The sequence below is a fragment of the Hemiscyllium ocellatum genome, chromosome 17, assembly GCF_020745735.1.
Source record: "Hemiscyllium ocellatum isolate sHemOce1 chromosome 17, sHemOce1.pat.X.cur, whole genome shotgun sequence".
Classification (NCBI taxonomy): domain Eukaryota; kingdom Metazoa; phylum Chordata; class Chondrichthyes; order Orectolobiformes; family Hemiscylliidae; genus Hemiscyllium; species Hemiscyllium ocellatum.
The window spans coordinates 50,023,129-50,050,937 of NC_083417.1; the positions used below are offsets into that span (position 1 = coordinate 50,023,129).

At 37.6% G+C, this 27,809-nt stretch overlaps 1 protein-coding gene across 1 annotated transcript in view; it reads left to right on the forward strand.

The window, feature by feature from the left end:
- slc6a2 (solute carrier family 6 member 2) overlaps positions 1-24,758 on the forward strand; it is a 180,699-nt gene extending 155,941 nt beyond the window's left edge. The window contains exons 11-14 of the mRNA XM_060838138.1: positions 10,712-10,812; positions 18,460-18,627; positions 24,125-24,196; positions 24,298-24,758. Coding sequence (XP_060694121.1) covers positions 10,712-10,812; positions 18,460-18,627; positions 24,125-24,196; positions 24,298-24,321 — 365 coding nt within the window. The 3' untranslated portion in view covers positions 24,322-24,758. The remainder of the gene's footprint in view (positions 1-10,711; positions 10,813-18,459; positions 18,628-24,124; positions 24,197-24,297) is intronic.
- Positions 24,759-27,809: the final 3,051 nt, after the last annotated feature.

Below are 27,809 nucleotides of genomic sequence, written 5' to 3' on the forward strand. Positions count from 1 at the left end.
TGCTAATAAGATATGATTTCAGTTTAAGCTTTTAATCCACAATATGTACTTTCAATGTACTAACACAATGATCTTTTTGAAAATACGAGGAGTCCAATACTGCATAATTGAATAGTCTGACATATTTTGTACTGGCAACTATGATAGAAGACTTTTGAATTCTCAGCCAGATTATCAGTTTGATATTTGACTAAGTTCAGCTCATTTTCAGCAATAACTGTTCATTGTGGTTTGGAGAGAAGGAACAGAAGGATGGTGCTCTCTTGTAGCTCGTATCTTTTATTAAGAGGGAAAGACATTTGAGAAATGGGACAAACAATGATTCCAATGATTCTATCCATAAGTATACCATTTCTTAGATTACTGGACTATTGTCAAAGTATAAACAAAAAGTTTTGCAACTGTATATTTCTACACTGGCAGAGTAAAGATCAGATTTTATTGTGTGCCGAATAATTCAAAGCTGTAGGAAACAAGATGATTGTGTAACCCAGTAAAACCACATCTATGAAGACATTGTCAGCATTTTTCCATTGACTTGCAACATTAGAAAAAAGATAAAGATTTGTTCTCCTTATCATAGAGAATTCAGGTTGGTCATAATATGCCACTTTTAAAAGATAAAGGATATATTAGAATTCAGAATCAAAGAGCCATAATGCCATGCATCAGCCTTTCTAATGAGCACACCTTTGATTTCCTAATGTCTGAATAGCAAGTTTGTTGTGAGTGTTGACATCTATAATAAAAAGGGCATCATTTGGAAAAAGTAGCCTTTCTACAGGTATACATTGTCATTGATTTAACTATGATAAGCTGAGTAAACTGTCAAATCTAACCATGACAATTTAGAAATTAACCTTAATAAATATGAAAAGTGAAACTAGTGTAAGGTTGATAATTACAATTTTTCATTAGAATGTAGAGTTTCATATCACTCACATTGTATAAAGTACAAAACATAAATCATTTGTAAATCAAATATTGGGACTTAACAGATCAGAATCTGCATGGATCATTAATTGGGTGGTATTGAGATGGAAGAACATTTTCCTGGTTTATGTGAAAACTGCTTTTCTTGTTGATGTTTTTTACACAGAATGTTGATGTACGTTAAAAGGTCTTGTATTAGTTGCAGGAAATTGTATCATTGCAGCATCAATACTGATTCCTTTTCAAATTAAAAAAAAAGTGTGATTCATAATTTGGTGGCATGTTGAAACCAATACAATAACACATTGTTATAAATCTGCACTATCAAAATTAGAGACTTCAACAACTTCACAGCAGGGCATTATAACATTTATAAGATTATTCTGATATCTTTAAATGGACAATGATGATTTTGATAATTAATATTGATGTATTTTCTTTTAATAAAGTTGATTTTGCTAATTACTGTTATTAAAATGAGTTTGAACATTAATATAAATAGACCGATAATTATAATGATGTTCCTCAAATCAAGATCTGTTTCTATATACCAGTAGAATTACTGCATTGGTAGCCATGCAGCTGCTCCAATTCAAGATGTCTGATGTATTAAGGCTTCTTGATGCTGTTAATGTTTCAAATGACACAAAATAACCCGATGTTTAGATGAAGATACTGCTTTATAGCTCTCAGCATTAATTAAAGTATGCTTATAATGTGATCTGGCATTTTATCCTCTACCTCTTGACTGGAAGAAGATTCCAGAGGTCAAAGTGACCCATGGGATTATTGTCAAGGCCCTCGAGCCATAAGTAGCATTTAAGGAAAGTGAACATTATTGAGGCATTTGGATTTAAGCATAATCATGAAAGTCATATAATCGTACTATGTTGGCATTTCACAGTACAATTGCAAGTGTCAATATCACCTTTACAGATCTGAACAATCAGTTAGAAAATAATCAGAAGGACTTAAACATGAAGTCACAGAAGTTTGTACTCTATGTTGAATAAATTACCTGCAGCCTATTCTAAATCAAGATGATATTTGATGCAGTAATTGATGCATTGTCAAAGTGAATAACTGTGATCATTCATGACTTGATCTTTATAACACAGAAGAAAATGATTAATTACGTTCTCAATTTTCTTTGAAAACAAGCTCATAGTCCATAAAGTTCATGTATGCATTTATATTCATCAAGATATTCAATGTTTATGCATGTTTCACATTATTTGTGGTAAAATATTAATCTTGACAATTTTAAAGCAAACATTTGGGAAGAATTTATGGTATTCCATTTCACCATGTGTCGTCAAATATTCACCAAACATCCAGTGAAAACACTGAACAAATATACTTTACAGCTTGTTTTGAGTTCAACTTAAAAACAGCTCGTAAGTTCAACAGTCAACGAAAATTCATCCAAACAGTCATGGAAAGCATATGAGCAGTTCAATCTGCTTTGATTTTGACCTCACTCAAGCAAGTGTACACTGCAGGATTCTTCAAATTATCCTTCCTTCCAATTTTTGCATCTGAGAGCAGAATAGTTTAATGACTAAATAATTCTTATTTCTGAGTAACTTCATAGGCATTTAGTCTCGAGTATGTTTTCACTTAGAATAGTTTCAAATGTAGCTGGTGAGATGTGGATGTGTGTATGTAACTGACGTAAACTGAACAATAGCTAAAGGAGAACTTTGGCAATGAGTCCAACTTTTATTCTGAGTCCAAAGAGTAAATTTTCATTTGTTACATGTCAGCTCACAGCTGCAGTTCTGAAAATATTTATCAAATAAGAAGAAGCATGAATCTGTTCTGCAAAAAAATGCAAATTAATTTTGTGTACAAAGAGGCAGCAATTTGGAACCCAACACTCCGTTTTGTTTTCAGTTGTCAAACAGTTGCTTCAATAAGATGTTGTTTTAACTTTAGGATTAGCCATAGTTAACATATATGATTGTTGTGCTAAAGTTTGAAACATTGATTGTTCAACAATAACAATTTTCTCTTTCTTATTAAATACTCTCAAAACCTAAATGTAGCATTTCTATTTATTTTTAGGACTGCCATTTGTTAATTAGTACGTGCATTGCCTAGCGTAGTGTAAGTGGAAGAAAGTGTGAAAAGATGCATTGAATTTTTTTTAAAAGATCTGACCACTGCTTGAAAGATATTTTCACTCTTATGAAATATTCACATCAATAGCTGTATGGATCTCTTTTGTTTTATTAACTGATTTACTTTTGTGAATCGTCATAACAAAGTAATTGTTCTAGGAATCAGCTCTGAAATATAAACAGACAATGCAAGAATAAACACTTGACATTTTGTTTCTTCTTTAACTCAGTGAAATAATCTAGTCTCTGGGCCATTAGGGAAGTGGATGTCGAGCTGAAAATGCATTTTAATACCCTGTGGAAGGCCTGCTGCATGGACTTATTTGGTAATTACTCAGAAATCCAATTCCAATAAATGATTCTCCTGTTCCTCAGGACCTTCTGGGAATGTTCTCAATTCTCAGTTATAATTGGCTACTTCAGACAGCTCTGAAGAATAGTTATCCAAGAAATATTAACACAGAAATGACCTTAACAACCAGGCAAACTACACTACTGATTCTCCCCACCACCATCGTCACCTGATCCTCGACTACATCCATCTACCACCCTGTTCAGCACCCTCACTTGACCATCCACCCAACGCTTCTTAACATCACCTTGACTATCCAAATCCAATGCGGCTAGCTCCGTAACCACACATTTATTCCATTATAGGCTGACCACACATCACCTGATTGCCCTATCAACCATTCAATTACATGATACACCAACACTTCTGACCAGTCTGTGTTTCTCTCCCAGCTACCCCTGCTAACCCAATCTGACTACCCCTCTCAACCTGCCTGACTGACCTCCTAAACTCAACCTGACCTGATTGTCCATGTCAGTATAGTCACCTACTTTACACATTCACTAACATTGAAACTGGACCTGAGAACTCAGCATACGTTGCATAGTATTTGCTATAAAAAGGGGATGTTCATGTCTTGCCCAGATCCACTCTATTCCACTCTGACAAAGTTCTCAGATGGAGACTGTGAAAGTTCCAGAGTGAAATGCGCATCAGTGTTGAGTCAAAGGAATTTACAGTTGCAGTAACAATTGAAGGATAATTGCTGCTGCTCAGAATGCCGAGGCCAGAGTGCACCCACAATCAGAAAGGTGTATTTGTGTCATTTGCATTTGATGTAATCACAAGAATGAAGCAATTTTTCTGGCTCATATCTCACCCCAGTTCCATTTTTGGTTAAAGTTTGAATTGGAACATATACTCAACATGTTATCAGGAGTGTACATTTGGGCTTTCTGTCATGTTAGGAAATGACTAGGAACTAGGTTGACAATAACAATAACAGAAATTACTGGAAAAGCTCAGCAGATCCAGCAGTGTCTGTGGAGAGAAATCAGTATTAACGTTTTGGGTTAGTGACCCTGCAGCAATTTCTGCTTTTGTTTCTGATTTACAGCATTTGCAATTCTTTTGGTTTTGACTTAGGTTGACAATAAGAATTTATAGTCTGGCTGGCAGCAGGATCCAGGACGGATGGGGTTTAGATCAGAGTCCAACAGGCAGGCGTGGGGCTCTAGGGGGGTTTCATTGTTTGTGCTGGTCAGCCTGTGCCAAGAGCAACATGGGGACAGTGATTGATACCTACTTGATCATAATTTAGTTTACATAATCTCCCATATAAAGCAATTACAGAATTACTAAAGCCAATTTCAGATGCACATTGAAGCAATGATTCATGCAGGTGTTCAGATCAGGGTGGTGCTGGAAAAGCAGAGCAGGTCAGGCAGCATCCGAGGAGTGGGAAAATCGATGTTTCGGGCAAAAGCATCAGGAACAGAGGCGGGAAGCGTCCAGGGTGGAGAGATGAATGTGGGGTGGAGGGGTGGGGAGCATGCGGATCAGTCTCACATGTTTTTATCCTGTTGCTCCATAAGGTTTGCAGCATTAGACTGTGCAAACATTAAGTTGAAACTTACCAAATCAAAGTGAGGGAAATCCCCTGGTGTCAAATGACCAAAAAAACTATGTGTGATATCTTCGGGTAAAAAATGAGGTCTGCAGATGCTGGAGATCACAGTTGAAAATGTGTTGCTGGTTAAAGCACAGCAGGTCAGGCAGCATCCAAGGAATAGGAAATTCGACGTTTCAGGCATAAGCCCTTCATCAGGAATGAGGAGAGAGTGCCAGGCAGGCTAAGATAAAAGGTAGGGAGGAGGGACTTGGGGGAGGGGCGATGGAGATGTGATAGGTGGAAGGAGGTCAAGGTGAGGGTGATAGGCCGGAGTGGGGTGGGGGCGGAGAGGTTAGGAAGAAGATTGCAGGTTGGGAGGGCGGTGCTGAGTTGAGGGAACTGACTGAGACAAGGTGGGGGGAGGAGAAATGAGGAAACTGGAGAAATCCGAGATCATCCCTTGTGGTTGGAGGGTTATCTACCCAGGAAATCAAGTTAACTGTGGCTACCATTCACAAAATACAACAACAGTAGGGAAATGTTAGATCATAATTAAGGAAGGCAGTTGTTGAAATGTTATGAAATTCATAGGATGCTAGTATCAAGCAATACTAATGTGAAATTAATGTATAACATTCTCTACAATTTAAGGCAGTTGGCAGAATGAACAGGAGCACAAAGATGTTGTGAAACTTGAAAAGGTTCAGAAAGGATTTACAAAGATGTTGCCAGGGTTGGAGGATTTGAGCTATAGGGAGAGGCTGAACAGGCTGGGGCTGTTTTCCCTGGAGTGTTGGAGGCTGAGGGGTGACCTTATAGAGATTTACAAAATTATGAGGGGCATGGATAGGGTAAATAGGCTAAGTCTTTTCCCTGGGGTGGGGGAGTCCAGAGCTAGAGGACATAGGTTTAGGGTGAGAGGGGGAAGATATAAAAGAAACCCACGGGGCAACTTTTTCCATACGAGTATGGAATGAGCTGTCAGAGGAAGTGGTACAATTGCAACATTTAAGAGGCATTTGGATGGGTATATGAATAGGAAAGGTTTGGCGAGATATGGGTCAGGTGCTGGCAGGTGGGACTAGATTAGGTTGAGATATCTGGTCGTAATGGATGGGTTGGACCAAAGGGTCTGTTTCCATGCTGTACATCTTTATGACTCTATGACTCTAAAACAAAGACAGCATTGGTAAGACCGCATCTGGAGTAGTGTACAGTACTTGTCACAATCACACTCAATTACACTAATATGTTAGAAGAAGTTCAGAGAATGTTTACTGGACTAGTAAACTCAGTTCTGAGGAAGAGTCACTGGACCCAAAATGTTAGTTTTGATTTCTCTTCACAGATGCTGCCAGACTTGCTGAGCTTTTCCAGTGATTTCTGGTTTTGTTTATTGGACTAGTACCTGGAATGAATGGGTTGCCTGTAAAGGCTAGTCCTATATCCTGTAGAGTTTAGCAGAATGAAACATATAAGATCCTGAGGGGACTTGACTGGCTGAATGTGAAAAGGATGTGTTTCCTCTAGTGAAAGAATCTAGAACTAGGCATCACTCATTTAAAGCAGAGATGAAGAAACCTTTTTTTTGTTTCTGAGGCTTGAGTGTCATTGGAATTGCTTTCCTCAGACAACAATGTGTGTAGAATCTTTAAATATGTTTAAGGTAGAGGTAGATAGATTGTTGATTACAGAGAGGATGAAAGATTATTGGGGATATTCAGGAATGTAGAGTTGAGGTTAAAATCTTATCAACCATGATTGCATTGAATGGCAGTGTCTCAAAGAGCTGAGTGACACACTTTTGCTGGTATTTTTGTTTGTAAAAATATGAGAATGTCATTTCGCTGTCTCAGACTGTGCACTTGTGAGCTTTAGGCTTTGACAAGTCATTGGCCAGAAGAACATAATTCTACATCCAATAATGCTCTAAGTAAGAAAACCTGATGGTTACCTTGGATATTCCCCTGAGAATATCCTATGGCCAAACATTAACATTGTCCAACCTGAACAATAATAACTTTGAGACTAGAGTTTAGAGAAAAACTTTGATTAGAGTTACATCCTTGAGGGAATTTGGAGTTTTAATGACACAAAATGGGTTTGCAGCCATTTTACATCTCCTCTGATTTTTATATCAATTGTGGCACAGAAGATGGCATTGTTAGAGTTAGATGTTGGATAGAGTGAAATAGGCTGTGGAATTACAATGTAAGATACTGGTCTGGGGCTTATAATGTGGTCATGGAGCCAACACTGTGATTACTGTGTAATGGGTCAAGTTGCTGGGATACGAGCATCACAGACAAAATCAATATTTACAGCTCATAGAGTAATACAGTATGGAAACAGACCCTTCAGTCCAACTCATCCATGCCTACCAAGCTTCCCAAACTAAACTAGTTCCATTTGCTTTCATTTGGTCGATATCTCTCTGAACCTTTCATATTCTTGTATCTGTCCAAATGTCTTTTAAAGGTTGGAACTGCATCTACGACTTCCTCTAGCAATTTATTCAATATATGCAACCCACCCTCTGTGTGAGAACATTATTCCTCAGGTTCTTTTTAAATCTTTCTCCATTCCTCTTAAAATTATGCCCTCCAACTTTGAATTCTCCCACCCCAAGTAAAAGACCTTTGCTATTCAATTTGTCCATGCCCCTTATGATTTTATAAACCTCTGTAAGATCACCCCTTGACCACTTGAGAAGGTAGTGGCGGTTTGCCTTCTTGAACTGTTCTGATCCATGTAGGGTATATCCACAGTTCTGTTAGAAAAGCATTTACAAGGTTTTGACACAGCAACAGTGAAGGTATAACATTAAAGTGCCAAATCAGGATGCTTGGAGGGAGACTTGCCAGTTTTATTATTCCCATGCGCTTTGCACTGTAAGACATGATCAGTCAGTTTTAAATATTCTTTAACAAGATTTGGTGTATGACACATTAAGGGTGCCAAGGATTTCGGACAAGCTGAGGGAGCATTGGCTACCTGCAAAACTCAACCAGTTTATGTGGGACTTCAATATTTGAAACAAAATGACCCAATATGTAGGATAGAGTTTGGAAGACTTTAAAATGAGTGATGACTCTGTCGGGAATAGGAAGTTCAGTAAGCATGTCTTATTGCTCTCTCCTTATATTCACTCTTGAAACATATACAAATCGTTGGAGCACTTTGTTGGACATTCCAGAAATACAGTGGGGATTAACTCTAAATACAGTATGATCTGATGTTTTAAGGACCCTTACGCAGTTGATGTACAGATTGAACATGTGAAATGGATCTGGGACCTACATACCTACATCAATGTTGAGTCAGTTTTATTGCTCCATATGGTTCTCATTGTGTGCTCAGTAGATATTCAGTGCATAGAAGGCATCACTAATCTTTTAGTTTAAATAAATTATGATTTAAGTTAAAATTCTTTTGAGCAGAATCTCGGATGAAAGCATTAAATGTTTAGTTACTATAATCTTGGGGCATACTTTATTCCATTTACCTGCTCAAATCGATAGTTTTCTGAAAGTCAAAACTTAATTGTGTCTTACTAGGGCACCTTGTTTTCTATACCTTGCCTAAGAAGTAATATTAATCCAGCTGAAACATTTTGAAGTTTGTTTGCACTAAACAGCTGAAGTAACAGAGCAAGGCCTATATCCTTATTTTGACAAATAATAATCCAGTCCCTGGTCTTCCAAACATCAATTTATCATTCAGGATCCATTATTAGTGTAGCCAGTGTAAATATAAGTCTACTTCTTCACAACTGTTACCATTCCATAGTAAATAAAATACCTTTTAAAATACTTTTCTTTATTTGAATACCATGATAATAAATTGTCTTACCACAAAGTATGAGAAAGTAAATCCAGAAGTTATTTTTAAAATGCAATGGAATTCTCTTGTATTGAAAAATGGTGCATAATAAATTTGGCTTTGAAAACTTGATTAGAGACCAACTGACCATGGAGTGATAACATAAATACCATTAAAAAATTTTTTTTAAATTGCCTATTAAACCTCCAAGATACCAGACAGGATGTGTATGCACATTTCCATCGAGAGGTATACCATCAACCACACTAATTTAAGAAAGAGAAAATGTCCAGAGCCCATGCCTGAAAGAGGAATTGATTACCTTCAATTCACAAAGAGCTACATTTTTGTTGGAGATTTCCCTTCAGGATGGCTTTGCTCAGGGACAGCAGCTGCCACACCTTGGAAATATAAAACCTATAAGGTAAGTTTTATGCATATTTATTTAACTAAACATACCAAATATAATCCCATTTAAAATAAAATAATACTTACTGGTCTCAGTTTAATTTTTACTGTTTAACTACTCAGGCCTGTGGTTGAGATTGGGATAACTATAAAAGTTTGCTTTATTTGCATTTAAAATTAGATTGCTTATCTTATTTCTGTAGATAATTCCTTCTAAATGGCAGTTTATGAAGTCTAAGATAAAAATGGATTGAAATTTTGTTGACTGGCACCTAGTTAAACTTTTACAGTATTTGTATCAATTGATTTTTCACACGTGTGGATTTGAAATTTCTTGTAAACTAGAGTTATCACATTTGTGATAAATCAATGTGCAGCAGGCTAAATCAGTTGAAATGATTTAATTGTTTTGCATAAGTAATCCAAAAGAGAAAATCATGTCTTAATGAAGAACTAAAAGGATTGTGTGCAGTTGCATCATTTATTTTAATGGTTTAGTTGCACTGTTTCTGTTCCTTCATATGAATGCAAAAAAATCTGCAGTGTAATTGGTACATCTACAGCTGATACTCTTTGCATGTACAGGGAATGAAGTCCTCAAATTAATCTTGAGTTGATGAGTGGTGTGAAATTGAGTGGAAACAGTTTAACAATGCTTTTGTTTGCACTTACTGTACTGTACTATAATCACAATAGGTGCAAAGCAAATGTTTCATGATAGATTTGCAAGCTGTTTAATCTCAGCAACGAATTGACTACCCTGTTAATTCTTTGGGGGATTAAATATTTGACTCTAATGCCATGAGTTGAGCACAGAGCATGAATGCAATTCAAATTAATGAGACATTAGTTCTCATGGTTGTCATTGGTTATAACAAGTTCTTTTTGCCATTTTCGAGTGCATTTTTCAGAGGTTTACTCTGCTGAGTATTCTTAGCTCTGAATGATGGTCAACATTTTCTCTCCATTTTGATAAATGAGTTGTGTTTGCAGAAATTATTTGCCTAATTATTTCTTATTTGAAATCTTTGGATTGCATCCTTTGCCAAGGGTTGCCTGTTAGTTATATCAATCTGGTTTGAATTTAAGAATCATTTTGTTTTATTGTTGTTCATTAACCTTGACAGGTTTTAACCTTTCCATTTAATCGAAGAAATTACCCTGAGGGACGTTCAGGGTAATTTGTGGAATTTGTTTTTTTTTAATGTTTCCAAGCTATCTTCAACACCTTATCCACATTTTATTCTTTGCTGAATTAGTCCTTGAGTCACTGTTAAGTGAAGGAAACACAGCTTTAGTTTCGACTGTATATCCTTTTGTAAAGCTGGTTCCTTGCATGTAGAGAATGTGTGCAGAAATTATAATGTTCGCTTGCAAGTGGGCAATTAGATTGCTGTTTCTTTTGTGACTTGAAATAAAATGGCATTGTTTCTGTGGCAACTAAATTGAAAAGGATGGTTAAGCGTCCCACCCACGATTTAGCTGATGTTCTCATGTGTTTTCGAATTGCTTATGCTCTAGGAGTTGACAGATTCAGTGAAGATATCAGGCGAATGACCGGCTTCAAACCAGGTCTCTACTGGAGGCTCTGCTGGAAGTTTGTTAGCCCAGCCTTTTTACTGGTAAGCAAGCAATAGTAAAGTTAGCCCGATGTCTTAATACAATGTGAAACTTCAATTCAACCCAGGTGGCAGACTGTCTGCTTCTTTGCTAAGGGACAGTTTTGTATTTTGGATGGGATAATAAGAGGGTGAAGTTCAGGCAATGGTTTAAATCTTAAAGAGGTGCCTGTCCCTCATGTCCACCTGGCAATTACTGAAGTTCTGGATGAAGTACCCACACATCCCACAAACACAGAGTCTGGTAGAAAACATTTGTGCACTTGTCCCATTTCACTGTCGCCGCATCTCCCACCAAACACAAGTTATGATTGTAGAAACTGTCTTGTCTTCCATTTTGTGAGGGTGACTAAGGGCCTGAGAGAATGCAAAATGGGCCATAAATGATATAGCATAGTTCAAAACTGGGACAGTTTAAGGGAGAAATTCAGAGGTGTATTTAGATAGAAGACTTTTGTGGAATTTTCAAGTTATCTAATATCTCTAGATCCTAATGTATTGGATTTGCTCCTAAGAATGAGTTAATTGACTGAATAAGGATGAACCAAAGAGTCAAAGAATTTTACATAGAAAAAGACCATCAAGCCAGTACCAATTCTTTATTGGAGCAATCTAAAACTAATCCCGCTGTGACCACTCCTTTCTGTAACCATACATCAGTCTGTTTTAAATACTAAAGAGAATCCTGTGCTAAAAATCTTAACACTTGTCAATACATAGGAGTTCAGAGTTTGTTGCACGCTGTAAATTTAGATTTAACAGGCAAAGACTGAGATTCTTACCTCCAGTGATGGGACAGCCCAGTACGGGTAATTCTGGCCTCTCATGACCTGACCCAGGAGAAATTGCTTTGGAAGCACTGATTCAGATTCGGGGAGCTAGGTTTTATAGGAACGGTGGTGGATGACCCTTGAAACAGTGTTGAAGCTGCAAGGTGAAGAGCTGGGCTGTGAGGACCTGTACAGGTCTACCTGTACTTTGTTTATGATATGGAAACAAAACAGTAAAACAATAAACAGCTTTCCAAATCTCATCTCTCACCCCCATGAAACCCAATCCACAATTCTTATGCTCTCTCTTCCCCTCCATGCCAAATTATTCTCCTCTATCTAACCCCATCATAATCTAACCCCATTATTTATTACTTAGTTGAGACACCCACCACTGGATTCTCTACTATCTACCAAAAGCCTAAGTTCACTGGTTTACTACACGTGATGAAGTTCCTATAGTTCAACGGGTACAAAATCACCTTTATCCACAATCTCATGAATGGGACCCTAGCAATCTACTCACCGTATAATCTTGATACTAAGATTGGGCATATCAAAGTTATCCTGTAAAGTAATGGCTATCTAGATGAAAACTCATGAAAGGATGTGGCCACCACTTTTGTCACAAACAGTGCCCAGTAACGTCTGACAATCCTGAAAGGGGAAGATATCTTAAAATTTGAACAACAGGTGAAGCTGGCTGTCTCATGCTATTTTTTTGTAGTAAATACGAGTGGTGCCTACCACCAACAGATTTTGTAGTCAAGCTAACAATATGTTTTGCCAGCACGTACAAGAATGATGTGAGTTGTAGGTTTTGGTGTTGGTGTGATGTTGGGTGGATAGGTATATATGCATCCAAATGGCTGGTGACCCATATAAAATGGCACATCTATTTAACTGATTGCAGTGCCCAGCATACTGATCATGCTTAGACAGCCTGTGTTCGCAAATTTAAGAATTCATAATTCCACTTCAAAAAGAGTTTATAACGACTTGGAACTATCAATGAAATGCAGCTCATTGTTATAATTCAAGGTTATAAAATCAGCAATGCCATTACTTATCCCTGTATTGATAGTCCAAAGGTTTATGCCAACAGGCAGAGTGAGTAAAATAGCAAGTACTGATTTTTTTTTAAATACAGCAGATGGTTTCTTCCTCAACCCCCATCAAATATTTTAAAAAGTAGGAATGTTAGATTCCTTAATATCTCTCTTGACAACTTCAATATGTTTAAGCACTTTATTCTCACACACAAGTCTACCTTTAACAATTCTAAAGGCCAACCTATTATTCTCAAAGTGTTGATTACGTCTGCCATATATTTCTCCAAAGGAGAACTCTACCTCTCCAAAGGGCTATGCAATAGTTTTAAACCATGTCCGAGCGAGGTGAAATGGACAAGTAATTTACTTGGGTAATCCACCAGCAAAAAAAATAATCAGATTAGCCTCAGGCAGTTGCATTTTGTTGCCTTCATGCACCATGCATCTGGAAATTGGAACCCACACCTATTCCCAATATCCCCACCATCCATGAAATTAATAGGTGTCATGTTTTGAGGGTGGGACTTCTGGAATTAAGGGTTGGGCTGAAAGAATTAGAAAAGAGAGTAAGAGGAGGCTTTTATGGCATGGAAATGCCAGCGTACACTGGCTGCATTGAATACTCTGTTTGCATGATCAATATTCTGGCTTCTGGAGCTGACAATAATGCAGAGGCTCACCTTATGAAAATTCAGACACAATAGCGTGTTCAGCATTTAACAACTGGAATTGAGCCACATCACCTGAGGCAAAATGACTTTATTTGTTGATATGGTAGAATATCCTTAGCACATGGATGCATTGATGAATAACATGGCATAGAATATTTACTGTACAAACAGTGTATTCAATACGGCCAATAAATATACGTACATATGTACATCTTTAAAATTAGCAACAATGCATTACTTTCTTTGTCCAGACCATTAATGTATAACATGAATAGTTGTGCAGTTTGTTCATCCTCCCTACAGCCCACAGTCTCATCCATGAAAGGAGCAAGAATCTCAAACCTGTTAGATAAGACCAAGCACTACCTCCTAGATCCCACTACCTGAATCGTTCCTATTTACATTCTTCTATCCCTGACCACCGACTGAATTTAAGGTAGTTAATTGAAACAGCATGACTGCTTCCTGAAACACAGCGTGACACAGATGTTTGAAACTCAGATGCCAGCTCATCAGCTCGGAGCTAGAGTTCCTCAAACAACCTACAGTTGCTATAGATGTGATCACTGTGAACCACAACAGGGCCCACCAGTTCTGACATAGTGTGGGTACAACACATCATCTGGCCCTGCATTTCCATTTTATTTATTTAGTTGATTTTTAAACATTTCGTACTGGTCTTTTAGTTTGCAACCTGTAAATATTTCTTGTGTTTACCTTCAATCTGAAAGTTACCAATAGTAGTTTAATTCCAGTCGTAGCTGCATGTTAGTTGTTGATGAAATTAGATTTATTTCCTTAGGCATGGATTTAGTACATGCATTTTTTCAGCTCATTATCAGGGTAAAGTAAAAGGGAATACAGAATAGGTGGTTCATTAAAGACATTGTAATTCAAAGCTAAATCGACCAGCGGCTGTTGGAATACTGAACAATGTCAAATAGCACTTTAATTAAATAGTTGGAACAATATTTTTCCAGAAGGTGAGTGAATTCTTAAGTATAATATATAAAAAGGCTTTCAATTACACCTAATTAAATCAGCAGAATTCTTTAGGCCATTTCTTTGCACAGTCCAACAAATGGGATGTATATGCCTTATAGATTTGATTCTTACAAAGACCTTCCCCTAAGGTTATATAATTAGTCACATTTACTTTAATAGCAGCAGTATGCATTTGGCAGGTCTTTAGGCATACAGCTGGTAGTTGTCAGAAACAAATTGTAAAACAAGGTAACATGTGTCTTATTGAATTTAACTACTCTGGCATTTCGCTGGCTACACCTTGCCTCTTTGCAAAAGAATATGTGCAGCCTTTGACATTCAGTTCTGCAAACCATCTGTTAAGTAACAGATTTTATGTGACAGGACCAGGAATGATGATGTGGTCATTGTGGAAAATTGGCAAACAATGTGTGCTATTAAACAGATGTTGACAATCTGTCCCCATACAGACCATTCTCCTTCATCATTTTCCTATACTATATTCCTCTACTAGAATAATCACTTCCCAAATGGGACGTTGCAGATACAAGATCATCAATTTGGTAACTCGACATGTACCCCAGTCAACTGCTAAATGCAGTTCCGTATCAAAATAAGTTGATGCAGTGGGAAAGATAGTGACGACAGGCTTTTCAACCCACAAGAGATCAACTAAATTATCTCTCTCATTTACTGGACAAAAGCACATTATAGCCTGTCAATTACAGGGAGGTCTGTCATCTAACCTGCTCTCAAGAAAGTGTAAAAGTTGCAAGTGAAGGATATAAGTGCAATCTGGAAATTAGATCTGAAAAAAAAACACAGGTATTGGTGGCCTTGAAATGACATTAAAATAATAACATTATGAAGCAGGAAATAACTACTTAACTGTTCCACCAAAAATAATTTCCCCCATAATGGAGCCAACCAAGTTCTTTAATCCTGAAAAAGAGCACTTCACGAAAGTTTATTTTTGTGTTTAGAGATGAATGAAGCAAAGCTGGAGAACATTTCACTCACTTGCTCACATTAAGTTTCTTTCCATGCATGTTTTCCCTGGAGCATCGGAGGCTGAGCGGTGACCTTATAGAGGTTTATAAAATCATGAGGGACGTGGATAGGATAATTAGACTTTTTTTTCCCCTGGGGTGGGGGAATCCAGAACTAGAGGGCATAGATTTTGGGTGAGAGTGGAAAGATATAAAAGAGACCTAAGGAGCAACTTTTCACACAGAGGGTGGTACGTATATAGAATGAGCAGCCAGAGGAAGTGGTGGAGGCTAGTACAATTGCAGCATTTTAAAGGCATTTGGATGGATAGATGAATAGGAAGGGTTTGGAGGGATATGGGCAAGGTGAGAATAGATAGGTTTGGGATAGCATGGAAGGATTGGACCGAAGGGTCTATTTCCGTGTTGTACATCTCTATGACTCTATGACTAGATAAAATAGGACATTGATAGATTAGATGAATGGCTAAAGCTGTGGCAGATGGATTTTAACATGTGTAAAAGTGAGGTTATCCATTTCAGACTGAGAAAGGATAGATCAGGGCATTTCATAACTTTGTTTGTTGGCCTTGGGCCTTGATACCCTTGTTTAATAAAAATTGTTTATCTCAGATTAAAATTTAATAACTGAACTAGCATTGACCATGGTTTTAGGAAGACAGTTCCGAACCTCCATTACTTTTTGCCTGTGAAAATGTGTTCTAACATCTCCCCTGAACAGTCTGGCTCTAATTTTTAGACCAGTTCTAAAATATTCAATTGGTGGAAATAGCTTATCTTTATCTACCATGTCTTTCCCTACTAATATCCTAAAGATGTTGATTAGATCATCCCTTAACCATCTGAATTCTATAAAATAAAGGTCTGTTTTGGCTAATTTTTCCTCATAATCCCTGAAGTCCAGGTAGCATTCTTGTAAACTTACATCCTTCCTAAGGTGTGGTGCCGAGATCTGCTCACAGTGTTCAAAGTGGGCTTAAATAGGGTTGATAGAACTGCTGGATAATGTCTTCGTCCCTATACTGCAGCTCTTTAGATATGATGGTCAGCATTTCATTAGCCCACTTGACTATTTTCTGCATCTGTTCATGGCATTTTAAAGAGCTATGCACCTGAAGCCCCCAAATCTCATTGGACATCCGTTGTATTTAATTTTGTGCCTTCTAAAAAGTACCCTGATCTATCCTTTGTCAGTCCATAATGGATAAACTCATACTTGCTTATGTTAAAATCCATCTTCCACAGCTTTGCCCATTCATCTATTCTGAAAACGTGTTGCTGGAAAAGTGCAGCAGGTCAGGCAGCATCCAAGGAACAGGAGATTCGACGTTTTGGGCATAAGCCCATTCCTGAAGAAGGGCTTATGCCCAAAATGTCGAATCTCCTGTTCCTTGGATGCTGCCTGACCTGCTGCGCTTTTCCAGCAACACATTTTCAGCTCTGATCTCCAGCATCTGCAAACCTCACTTTCTCCATTCATTTATTCTATCAATGAATTGTATGCTGTCATCAACACTGTCTACAATGCTGCAAAAGTTTTTACATCTTCAGCAAGTTTGTATATTTGATTTTCTATGTTATTATCAAATAACAAATGTTGTGAATAATTGAGGCCCTAACAGGAACCTGTGGGACATCACTATTCACATGCTGCCAATTTGAGTACTTGCCTATTATTCCAACTCTGTTTCCTGCCACCCAATCAACTTCCTACGCACATCAGTAATTTGCCCTCAATTCCATGGGTTACCACAATACCTAAATGTCTCATGTGGGACTTTATCAAAAGCCTTCTGGAGGTCCATGAAAACAAGATCCATCGACTTACCTCTGTAAGTCTATTTCTTCCTAAGTCACTAACCTGCTTTTCTAGCTTTTACTGAATCCCAGTGATTCAGTACTTTTTGGTACAGATCAAGATAAAATCTTCCCTATCACTTTCTTCAATGTTTTGATGGATTTATTCATACATGATCACAAAGTAGCCACACTCCATGTCTAGCTTAATTGACCCAATTTAAGGTTATACTCTAGCATCACTGCCATGGCTTTCAATCTAGTTTCATTGAAGCTAGCCTGAATCATGTACATTTCATCCATTGAACAATTATCTCCAAAAGTAGTTTCCCCTTGCTATTTTACTGAGCAATGTTTATGTTAATTAACAGAAGACCTCTGGTTCAAAGTGTGATGTCACAAATGAAGGACCTTTTCTGAGGTGTAATGTAAAAAAGACTTGGCAGATGTTGTGAGAAAAGTTAGGTAAATCCACAATCAACAATAAAAGCAAGAACTCGATGAAGTGTGTCATTGATAGTCATTGAGAGACAAATAATTAGCCATAATTTCTACTGTTCGTTGGAATAAGATCACAAGATTTTTTTTATGTGCAGCTAAGGGCAGGGGGTCTTCAGTATAACATCTCACCTGATAAATCAACACCTTGAACAGTTTAGTAAACCCTCAGTTATGCCTATAAGTCACGTCACCCTAGATTATGTGCTCAGGTCTTGGGAGTATGTTAATATCATTTTCCATTTTCAAATTTTTGTTCCATGCAGCACATCTTTAAATCCCTTCCTCACTTCCTCAGACCTTATGTCTGTAATCCAACTTTTCCCCACATGAAGTATTGATACTGGCTTACTGCCAAATATCCCTCCCCAAAATTTCCTACAGCATACATGTTTTGCCCTTGTCTCACAAACTATGTTTGCTGCATTTACTCAATTTATTATCCAGATGTCTGCCTAATGAGTCCTCCAATTTTAAGTTTTGTGTAGCTCTATCTGAATTCTCAATCACCTGAGCCACTTCACTTTGTGCCAGCACATAACTTGAAGGGAAATATAAATAAAGTGGTCTTCACCTATCGCCTGTCAATTGTCTAGACATAAGTAGTTGAGCTCTGCTGCTGTCAGGACACAGTAACAATGTTTTAGAATAACTTCATATTTTAATATGTGTAATTCTACATTATTTGAACATCACCTTTGAAATATTTGAGCTTTTACTTTAGCTTTAAAGTGAATATTTAGACATAAAAAATAATGATTGCCATATTTAGTCAACTTCTAAATGACTAAAGAAGAAGTCTTTAGTCTTCTAAATGGGAACCCTTGCTGTTTGAAGTAACACATTACATGTTCCCTTTTCTCGTCAGTTTGTAGTGATTGTCAGTATTGTGAAGTTCAAGCCTTTAACCTATGATGGATATGTCTTTCCAAACTGGGCTAACCTGGTTGGATGGGGTATCGCTGTGTCTTCAATGTCGCTAGTACCAATCTACGCCATTTACAAACTCTTTACAGTCCGTGGCACCTTAAAGGAGGTTGGTATTGGTATATTTTCATCAGTTTTGAACAAAATTTGTACTGTATGATGAGTTATAGAAGAAGAATATATTTTGTGAAGTGACAATAGCCTTGTTTTTTTATAATCTAAATGTAATTTGCAGCTCAAGGATTCAGAGTGGAATTTAAATGATTTATTAAAATAGCAGATTTTAAGGCCTTCTTTTTGATGGAACCCTGAGAGCAGGGAATGATTTGCTGGTCTGTTCCTGTCTTAAGTGTGGGACTCTCAATCTGCCGCAGACCCTACACTTGGAAAGTTGGAGAACCTGTCTCAGTCATTAAACCCTAATAATCCTCAATAATAATGAAGTATATAAAACCTAATTATTATTGTTTTACTGTACCAATGTTACACTATATCCAGCATCAGCAGCAACTGCTGCAAAGCAGTAACCCAACGATAAATGTTCATTTCTTGTTGAAGGGCCAGGAGCATTCCTTCATGTTTCACAAGAAAGAAATCTGATCCCCCCTCATCTTCAGAAAATTATTCTCCTCCCCCTTCCATATCCACCTTTTCCAACTTCAAGACTGTTGAGGGCCTTGGATTTTGCAATGACCTCAATCAGGCGAGCCATTCCGTAACTAAAGAACATGGCATTTAGGAGCAGGAGTAGACTGTTCAGCCATTCAGAGCATCCCCTGCTATTGTATATGGTCCTAGTCTGGTGGGTATCAACTTTCCTGTCAGCTTCCATCATCCTTGGCTCCCTTGTTTATCTAAGATCACTTGCTATTCTTCTAAATTTTCTTGGTTATAGGCAATATCTGCTCAACTTTTCCTCCTGTTGGATAAGCCCTTTATCCAAGGAATGAGTCAAGTGAATCTTCTCTGAATTGTTTTTCAGGCATATGTATCCTTTTTTGCACTTGTTTTTTTCATAGCCTAATAGTCCTACACTAATGAAGATGGCCTTCCTTTATTGTATTCAATTTTAGAATGTGGACATCATATTTTATTGTCCACGAGAAGGTGGCAGTGAGCTGCTGCAGTCCACCTGCTGTGGAGAGGTTGGGGAGGGAATTCCAAGCAGTTGACCCAAGGACGCTGAAGGAACAACCATATATTTACGAGTCAGGATGGCGAGTGGCTTGGAGGGGATCTTGGAGGGAGTTGTTGTTCCCAAGAATTTGTTGTCTTTGGCCTTCTAGATGGTAATGGCTGTAGGTTTAGAAGGTGCTGTGTAAGGATCTTTGGTGAATTTCTGCAGTGCATCTTACATTAATACACACTGCTACTGCTGAGCGGTGGTGGTGGCAGGATTGGATGCTTGTCAATGTGATGCCACTCACGCAGGCTGCCTTGTCCTGTATGGTGTCAAGCTTCTTGGGGATTGTTGGAGCTGCACCTATCCAAGCAAGTGGGGAGTATTCCATCACCCTCCTGACTTGAGCTTTGACAATGATGAACGGACTTTGGCGATTCAGGAGATGAGTCACTTGCCACAGTTATTTTTTAGATTAGATTTGATTCCCTACACTGTGGAAACAGGCCATTTGGCCCAACAAGTCCACACTGACTCTCCAAAAATAAACCACCCAGACCCATTTCCCTCAGACTAATGCACCTAACATTCTGGGCAATTTAGCATGGCCAATTCACCCGACCTGCTCATCTTTGGACTGTGGGAGGAAATGGAGCACCTGAAGGAACCCACACAGACACGGGGAGAATGTGCAAACTCCACACAGACGGTCGCCTGAGGCTGGAATCAAACCCAGGTCCCTGGTGCTGTGAGGCTGCAGTACTAACCATTGAGCCACCATGCTGCCCTATGTGTGGGATCTGACCTGCTCTTGTAGCCATTGTGTTTATGTGACGAGACCAGTTGAGTTTCTGGTGATACTCCCCATGATGATAATAGTGAGGGATTCAGTGGTGTAATGTCATTGAATTTATGATTAGATGGTGTCTCATTAGAGATTGTCATTACTGGGCATTGCTTGTCATTTGTGTGGTGTGAATGCTACTACCACTTTTCAGCTCAAGCCTTGATAATTACAGATCTTGCATTTGAACATGGACTGCTTCAGTATATGAGAAGCCATGAGTGCTGCTGAACGTTGTATGATCATCAGTGAATATCCCCTCAATATCCCATCTCTGATCTCATGATGGAGAGATGGTCATTAATGAAGCAGCTGAAGATGGTCAGGCTGAGGACACTATTCTGAGAAACTTCTGGAGAGGGATAACCATCATTCTAGTGCTACCTTTGGGTAGATTTTCTCCTGATTCCCATTGATTCTAATTCAGTTAGGGCTCCTTGATGCCACACACTGGCAAATGCCAGAGGGGGATATACCAGGTCATGAGGTTATAGATTGTGTTGGAGTATGATTCTGTTGTTTGTCTTGGCCTCATAGGTGCCCAATCTTGAGGTGCTAGATTTGGTCAAAGTCTACCTCATTTGGCACATTGACAATACCTGACATTGTATCACTGTGACTATCAATGTGAAGGTTGGAATTCATCTCCACAAGGAGTCTGTCTAAATTATTGGATCACTGACCCTGATTTGGCTATCTGCAGGTAACCTAGGGCTAAAATCTACTTCAAAATATAGGGGTTTGCTCAAAACTTTCCCAAAGTCAACTTATCACCGATGTAAATGAAATCTGAAGAGATTGGAATAACTGATGAGGAAATGTCACAAAGGATGAAAAATATTCTGAAAGCATTGTAACGGGCCTTGAACTCATTGGCAGTCTTTGCTGAATTGGACAAGTGACAGGAGTGAGAAATGATTGGCAAAAATGAAGAGTTAGCAAACCCAACACGTATGTATTCAGTTACAGGCATTCAATAGTCAAGCCAATATCCATCTGTTATTTACTAAAGTAGCAGTGATGTTATATAAGGTAGTTGGCAAATGGTCCTTCTTGCTACTTCATGTTGGCATCCCCTTATAGCATTGCAGGTTTCTCAGAAAGAGCTGGACCCATGCTGATTGTTCTCTGTAGTGCTGGCATTATGTTACTTTATATACTGGTACTTAGAAAGATTGGGCCATGTTTTGCTGTTATAATTACAATGAGGCTAATGATGCCTACTGTAATTTATATGTAAGGACACAATTATTTCAAGCAAGTGGCAGATATGAGGTCCAGTGAGAAATTCCAAAATCATTTGAGTTGAGAGGCATTCCACTGTTCACTTTTTGAAGCAAAATCTCTCTCTCTCTTGTGGCTGAACCTCAGATTGTTTTGTCGAAGTCGGAGTTACATTAACATTTTTGGAGCCAACAGCAACAAAACAACAGAAGCTGAACTTCACCTGCACAATGCTACATTATTTCAGCATCATCATCAATGATTACTTTATAGCCTACCATGATCTGAAGTCCTCTCTGAGCTCTGTGATGGATGCTGATTCTACCACATTTCACCACAGTCCACATCACTCCCTTCAAGGATTCACCCTCTATTTCTGATTTTGCATTGATTTCACCTTTCTGATTACACTTTATTCATGGTCTTCAAGCTGTTACTTTCATGATCACTAAGCAGAAGACAGAGCTACTTTCTCTGCTCACTCAGGTTCCCAATGCTCATTTTGTCATTATGATATTGTTAACTTAAGATGGTCAGCAAGTTGCCATCCAAATCATTCTGCACTTGTACAGAAGTAACTTGCTCAGTGATGCACAGTTTGGGTTTCAACAGAGCGATTCAGTTCCTGACCTAATCACAGCCTTTGTCCAAATATGAACAAAACAGCAGAATTTGAGGGGAAGTGGGAGTAACTGCCTTTGACTTCAAGGCAGTATTTAGCAGAATGTGATATTAAGGAGTCATAGCAGAATAGTCAGTTGGAATTGAGAGAAGATTTTCTGCTGATTGGTGTCATATCTTACACAAAGGAAGATAGTTATTGTTCTCAAGGTCGATCAGCTCAGACTCAGGACTCTACCCTACGGATCTCCTGCAGCAAAGTCCTCAGCCTAACCATCTATAGCTGCTTCATCAATACTTCCGTTCATACTAAGGTCAGAAATTGAGATTCTTGCTGATGAATGCATAATGTTCAGCACCATTACTCACCCCTCAGATACTGAAGCAATCTGTGCCAATATTCACCTGGACAATATTTACATTTGGGCTGATAAGTGGCAATTAATATTTGAATCACACAAGAGCCAGGTAATGTACATCTCCAACAAGAGAAATCTTAATCATCTCCCTTTGACTTTCAATAGCATTACCATCACTGAACAGTAGGTTAACATTGACCAGAAAGTGAACTGTACTAGTCATAAATACTGTGGCTACAGATCAGATCAGAGACTCAGTGGTGAGTAATTCAATTCCTGACTCCTCAAAGCCAGTCTACATCCTTTGCATGGCATTAATCAGGAATGTGATGAAATAATTTCCACTTAACTGAACAAATACAGATGCAATAATTCTCAAGAAGGTCCATACTATCCAGGACAAAGCAGTCTACTTGATCTGCTTCCTGTCCCACAACATATCTCTGATGCACAGTGGCACTAATGTGTGCCATATACAAGATGCACTGTAACACCTCAGCAAGGCTCCTTTGGCAGCACCTTCCAAACCCACAAACTCTATAACATGGAAGAACTAGGGCAACAGATACGTAGGAACATGACATCTGGAAGATGCCTTCAAATTACACACCATTCTGACTTAGAAATATATCTCTGTTCTTTCTCTGGCGAGGGAGCAATATCCTGAAACTCCCTCTGAGCAGCACTGTGGGTGAGTACTAGAATACATGGGCTGCAGCAGTTCAAGAAGGCGACTATTTTTGAAGGGCAGTTAAGGAATGAAGAACAAATTCCAGTGGCACACCTATCCTGTGGAAGAATGGAGAAAAAAAATCAATCCATGAACTTGGTCCCTCTGTAATCCTAGGTTTCTTTTAGGTGCATTACCAATAGCTACAGATACTTCCAGGTGCACTAATGGGAATGGCACACTGACAGCCTCTGGCCATTGGCAGCTCTCAGGGGATGGGGCAGGCATCAATTCCACTTGATGATAAGTGAAGTTTCTAGACCATGGTCCTACATCCTCGAAATCCCAAACTGGCCAGTACTGCGCATGATACTTTGGGCTTTCCCCTGTGAGGACACCGCAGGACTCTTACTGGCTCTCTAGCCAATGAGCGAGACACCTATAGCTTGGAATAAGTTCACCCTTGAATGACTTTTAAAATTTTGAAAGTTTAGGTTGAGTACAATATTTGATATTCAATTTCAAGATACTGATTTTTGGAATGATATGCCAATGATGTCAATGGTTTTCTGTTTTAAAAGGTGTTATGTTGTTTTTCAGAATACGATTTGCAGCAAATTCCTAAACTTTCTGCCTGAGAGAAAGGCCATGTAGGAAATAAAACTAGACAGCAGAAGTAAAATAATCAGAACTGGTCAGAAATGTGAAGTGGGTACATTTTAGAGAGTAACTTTACAAATAATGAAAACTAATCTATCTCTTCTTTAGAGAATAGCATATTGCATCATCCCTGAAAATGAACATTATCTTGTGGAGCAAGGAAAAGTGCAGCAGTTTAAGGTAATACAATGATCCTTCTGAAATCCATTAAAATGCTGCATTTTACCACTACAAGTGAATATTATCTGTAATGTTTTAACTTGCATTTGATAATTTTACAGCTCAAGCACTGGCTTGCAATATGAAAACTTTCAGCAGGACTGCAACTCAAGATGAGATGCAATGGAAATCAACTCCTGGGCCCAGAACACCTTTCCTATTAGAGTTTCAGAAAAGTCAAATTCTATTAACGCTCATGTCCAGTGCCATGTCTGGCTGGCTCACCTCCTGAACTTTGGGTATCAGCACAAGAGAGTTATTTATTGTGTAACTCCTTCAAGGGGTTTGACAAATTACAGCTGTCAACATAGCATTAATTATTTAATCTGGAATATTACCATTTCCTTTATTAGCACCACAGGCACACATTTGAGATAACACTTAGATGTTTGAAAGCATCCAGCAGTGTTTCCTGGCTAATTTCTTATCAGTGCAAAAATAAAAATGGCAGGCAGTTTGCAAGATATCATTTGATATTGCAAATTAACATGTACATCAGCTCTCTCAATTTCACAAACAACAGAAAACCATTTACTTTTTACATTGATTGTGATTTTAACAATAAATGCATCTAAGTTTGCTTTGAATTTATATATTTATAAAATGTAAGCTTCTCTCAGAATTTTGTCTCTTCACAATTATTTCTGCTGATTACCACTGTTTTAAATTTCTGCCAGTCTTTTGAACAAGTGAATTTTGATTAATTATTTTGGCCATGATTTCTCTTATCAACAAACAGAAGATAATTCCACCTTTAAGGATAAAGTTTACTTTTGGCAAAATTCAGTTTGAGACAATAACCCATACGCACCACATTTATCCCTCAGTTCACCCATTTAACTGCTGTGTTATAATAGTACACAAGGGGATGGGAGGTTCAAATGTATTCATAAGTGAACTTTGTCAATTAGAAGTTCCACTGTCTTGTTTCTAAATATGAAAGTCACGTGAATCCATCTATATGACTAGATTGAAAACTTCCTCTTAACAGGTTATGTTTCCCTTCCTTAATTTTAATATGCTATTTAACACAATGCATATGTGTAACAATTATATTTATCAACTGAATTTTTATGGAATTCATAAAGGTGCAACATCTCTTGTATAACTACATTATCAACAGCTTTAAGAATTTAAATATAATTTTCAAATGGCATTTAATGATGAGAAGTGAGCTATCCCTCTTGTGCAAACTTGAACTAAAGCTGTATTGCTTCTAGGTTCTGTAGAGAACCCAAGAACCAGTCTATCTTTCATTGGTAGTTGAGCAGGATAACCAGAAAATGCTCCCATTCAACACATTGGGCCAAAAGTGGAATGAAAGGTGATTAATTTTAAGTTTATTATGGAGTTACTGTAAGTTTTAAGGAAATGGAAAACATCAATAATATGTTTCACGTCAACGTGAATCCTGCCTAAACAAAGAGCAACATAATGAAAACTGTTTTTCCACTTGAATTGGACGTTAAAAATGCATAAGCAAAATATTTATTGTCTTTAAATGTATCTGCTGTTCAAAACCTTTAAAATAAAGTGGAATATAGATCATAATTTTTCAAATATCACAGCTCTGACATAGTTTTCAAGGCAGGTAGTTAGCATTTGTACAGTAGTGATAATAGAAACATTGTTAATACACCAGAAATAGAAGTGACCTCCAGAGGTATGTAATAACATCTCTAAACAGATTGATTTGAAAATACCTCGAGGTGACTTTCTTGTACTTCACACTGTACTGTGGCTGTAGACTTGGTCAGGCAAGGAATGGAGAAGTCTAAAAACACTGGATCAGATTGCCACTCTAAATATTGGGAAGAATGTGAATCACTGAATGTGATATACACAGCACAGTAATTTTTTTGCAAAATAAATATTTAGCAATTTAGTTCTAGTCCCCTGCAAATTTCCCATTTGTCTTACTTATTGTCTAGAACTAGCCTGGGTGAGGTTGGTGTTACAGTTGCCTTAACATTGGAAGAAATCCCATTACAGAAAATAGCTGGTGTTTCCAACAAATTTACAATGGAAATCTGGCACAACGTCTAATGTGTGTTCTTTGTTATACACTGCTTTAAAATCCTTTGGATAGTAGCTTTCAAAGTGGTTTTACGTTGCGCGACATTAGAAAAGTTTCATTGAATTAAAAGTAGGATTTATCACAGTAAATCAGAAATGACAGAATAATTAACCAGAACTGGGATTCACCTGTCAGTCACCTATCTAGTAAAACAGAAGTAAGTGTGCCCATAGTTATTGCCCTGTCCACCCAAAGATAACCGGTAATGGCCAAGAACATTTGCCGAGCAGCCAATACTGCACTTTCACTATCACTGACTTACTACGTAATGTAGATGTGCATTAACTATATTGAATCTTTCGCTCTTCAGATACTTTTAACAGAAACATTGCATTCCATAATCGAACATTGTCTGTTACACTGTTACAAAAAAAATGCAAAATATTTTCCAAAGCAAACTGATGACCAAAAAGCGACCTGGATAAATTTACTGAGCTCTTTTATTCCACTGTTTTATGTATATAATTAAGAAAATTATTTGATTTATTTAGGTTAGATTACCTTTATCATTAAAATATTAGCATTAAGATTTTTTAAACATCTTGTATATAATTGTTTCTAAATTGTAATCAGCTGTATGAAGTCTGAGAGGATATTAAAAAGATATGTTAATCTACCTATATAAAAATTGGTAGTATTCAAGTAATAACCAATGCTCTTTTCTAAAAAAGATCATTGTAATTGTTTCTGTGTTAAATGTTCTCATGTTAAATAATCAGATATTTATCAAAAGTGTGAATAAAAACATGTGTTTGTAAAATCTATTTTAATGTACACCTGTTAAATTTGTTTTTGTGCTTAGTGTAAATACCAGCTGTTTAGAACTGTACTATATAGAATTATAGAATATTATGATATTGTGTACATTCCAAAGTTCTGTTTAAAGTGAGTGAAGACCTCGGATGTAGTAAAATATGCACACTGTAATAATAAAGTATATCTTCTAATACTGATATTAGATTATGTTTTTGACTATCACATTAAAATTGAAAATATGACCAACTGGAAGTATAGACACAGGAATGAAGGTATGATAATACAGCAGATGATTATTCTTTTTTTATTTCCACGACTTACTAGGCAATTAAGACTCTATTCCACTCACTTTTTGTAGCTTACTGAAACCTGTTAACACTATAGCAGCAATAGTCTGGCTAGCCAATAAAATGTTTCTAAACCATGTACACAGAAACTTCCATGTCACCTAAGTGAAAGTGGCTAAATCACAGTCATTTGCTATTCAAGTTATTTCTGTCTAAAAGGTCATATCTCAGACCAAGTTGATGGTCAATTTTAAACTTGACCAATTTAATTTCCTTGTTTGACAAATTTAAATCCTAAAAATGAGAACCTGACATGTTTGCCAATATTGTTTTCTGCTAAATATTTATGGCATCTAGCCCAAATGATATGGTCAATACTGAGCTATTCTTCCTTCGGCAAACGTCACAGCAGGTGCCCAATTGGTGAGGCTTGTTGGCAGGTAAATCTGCACCT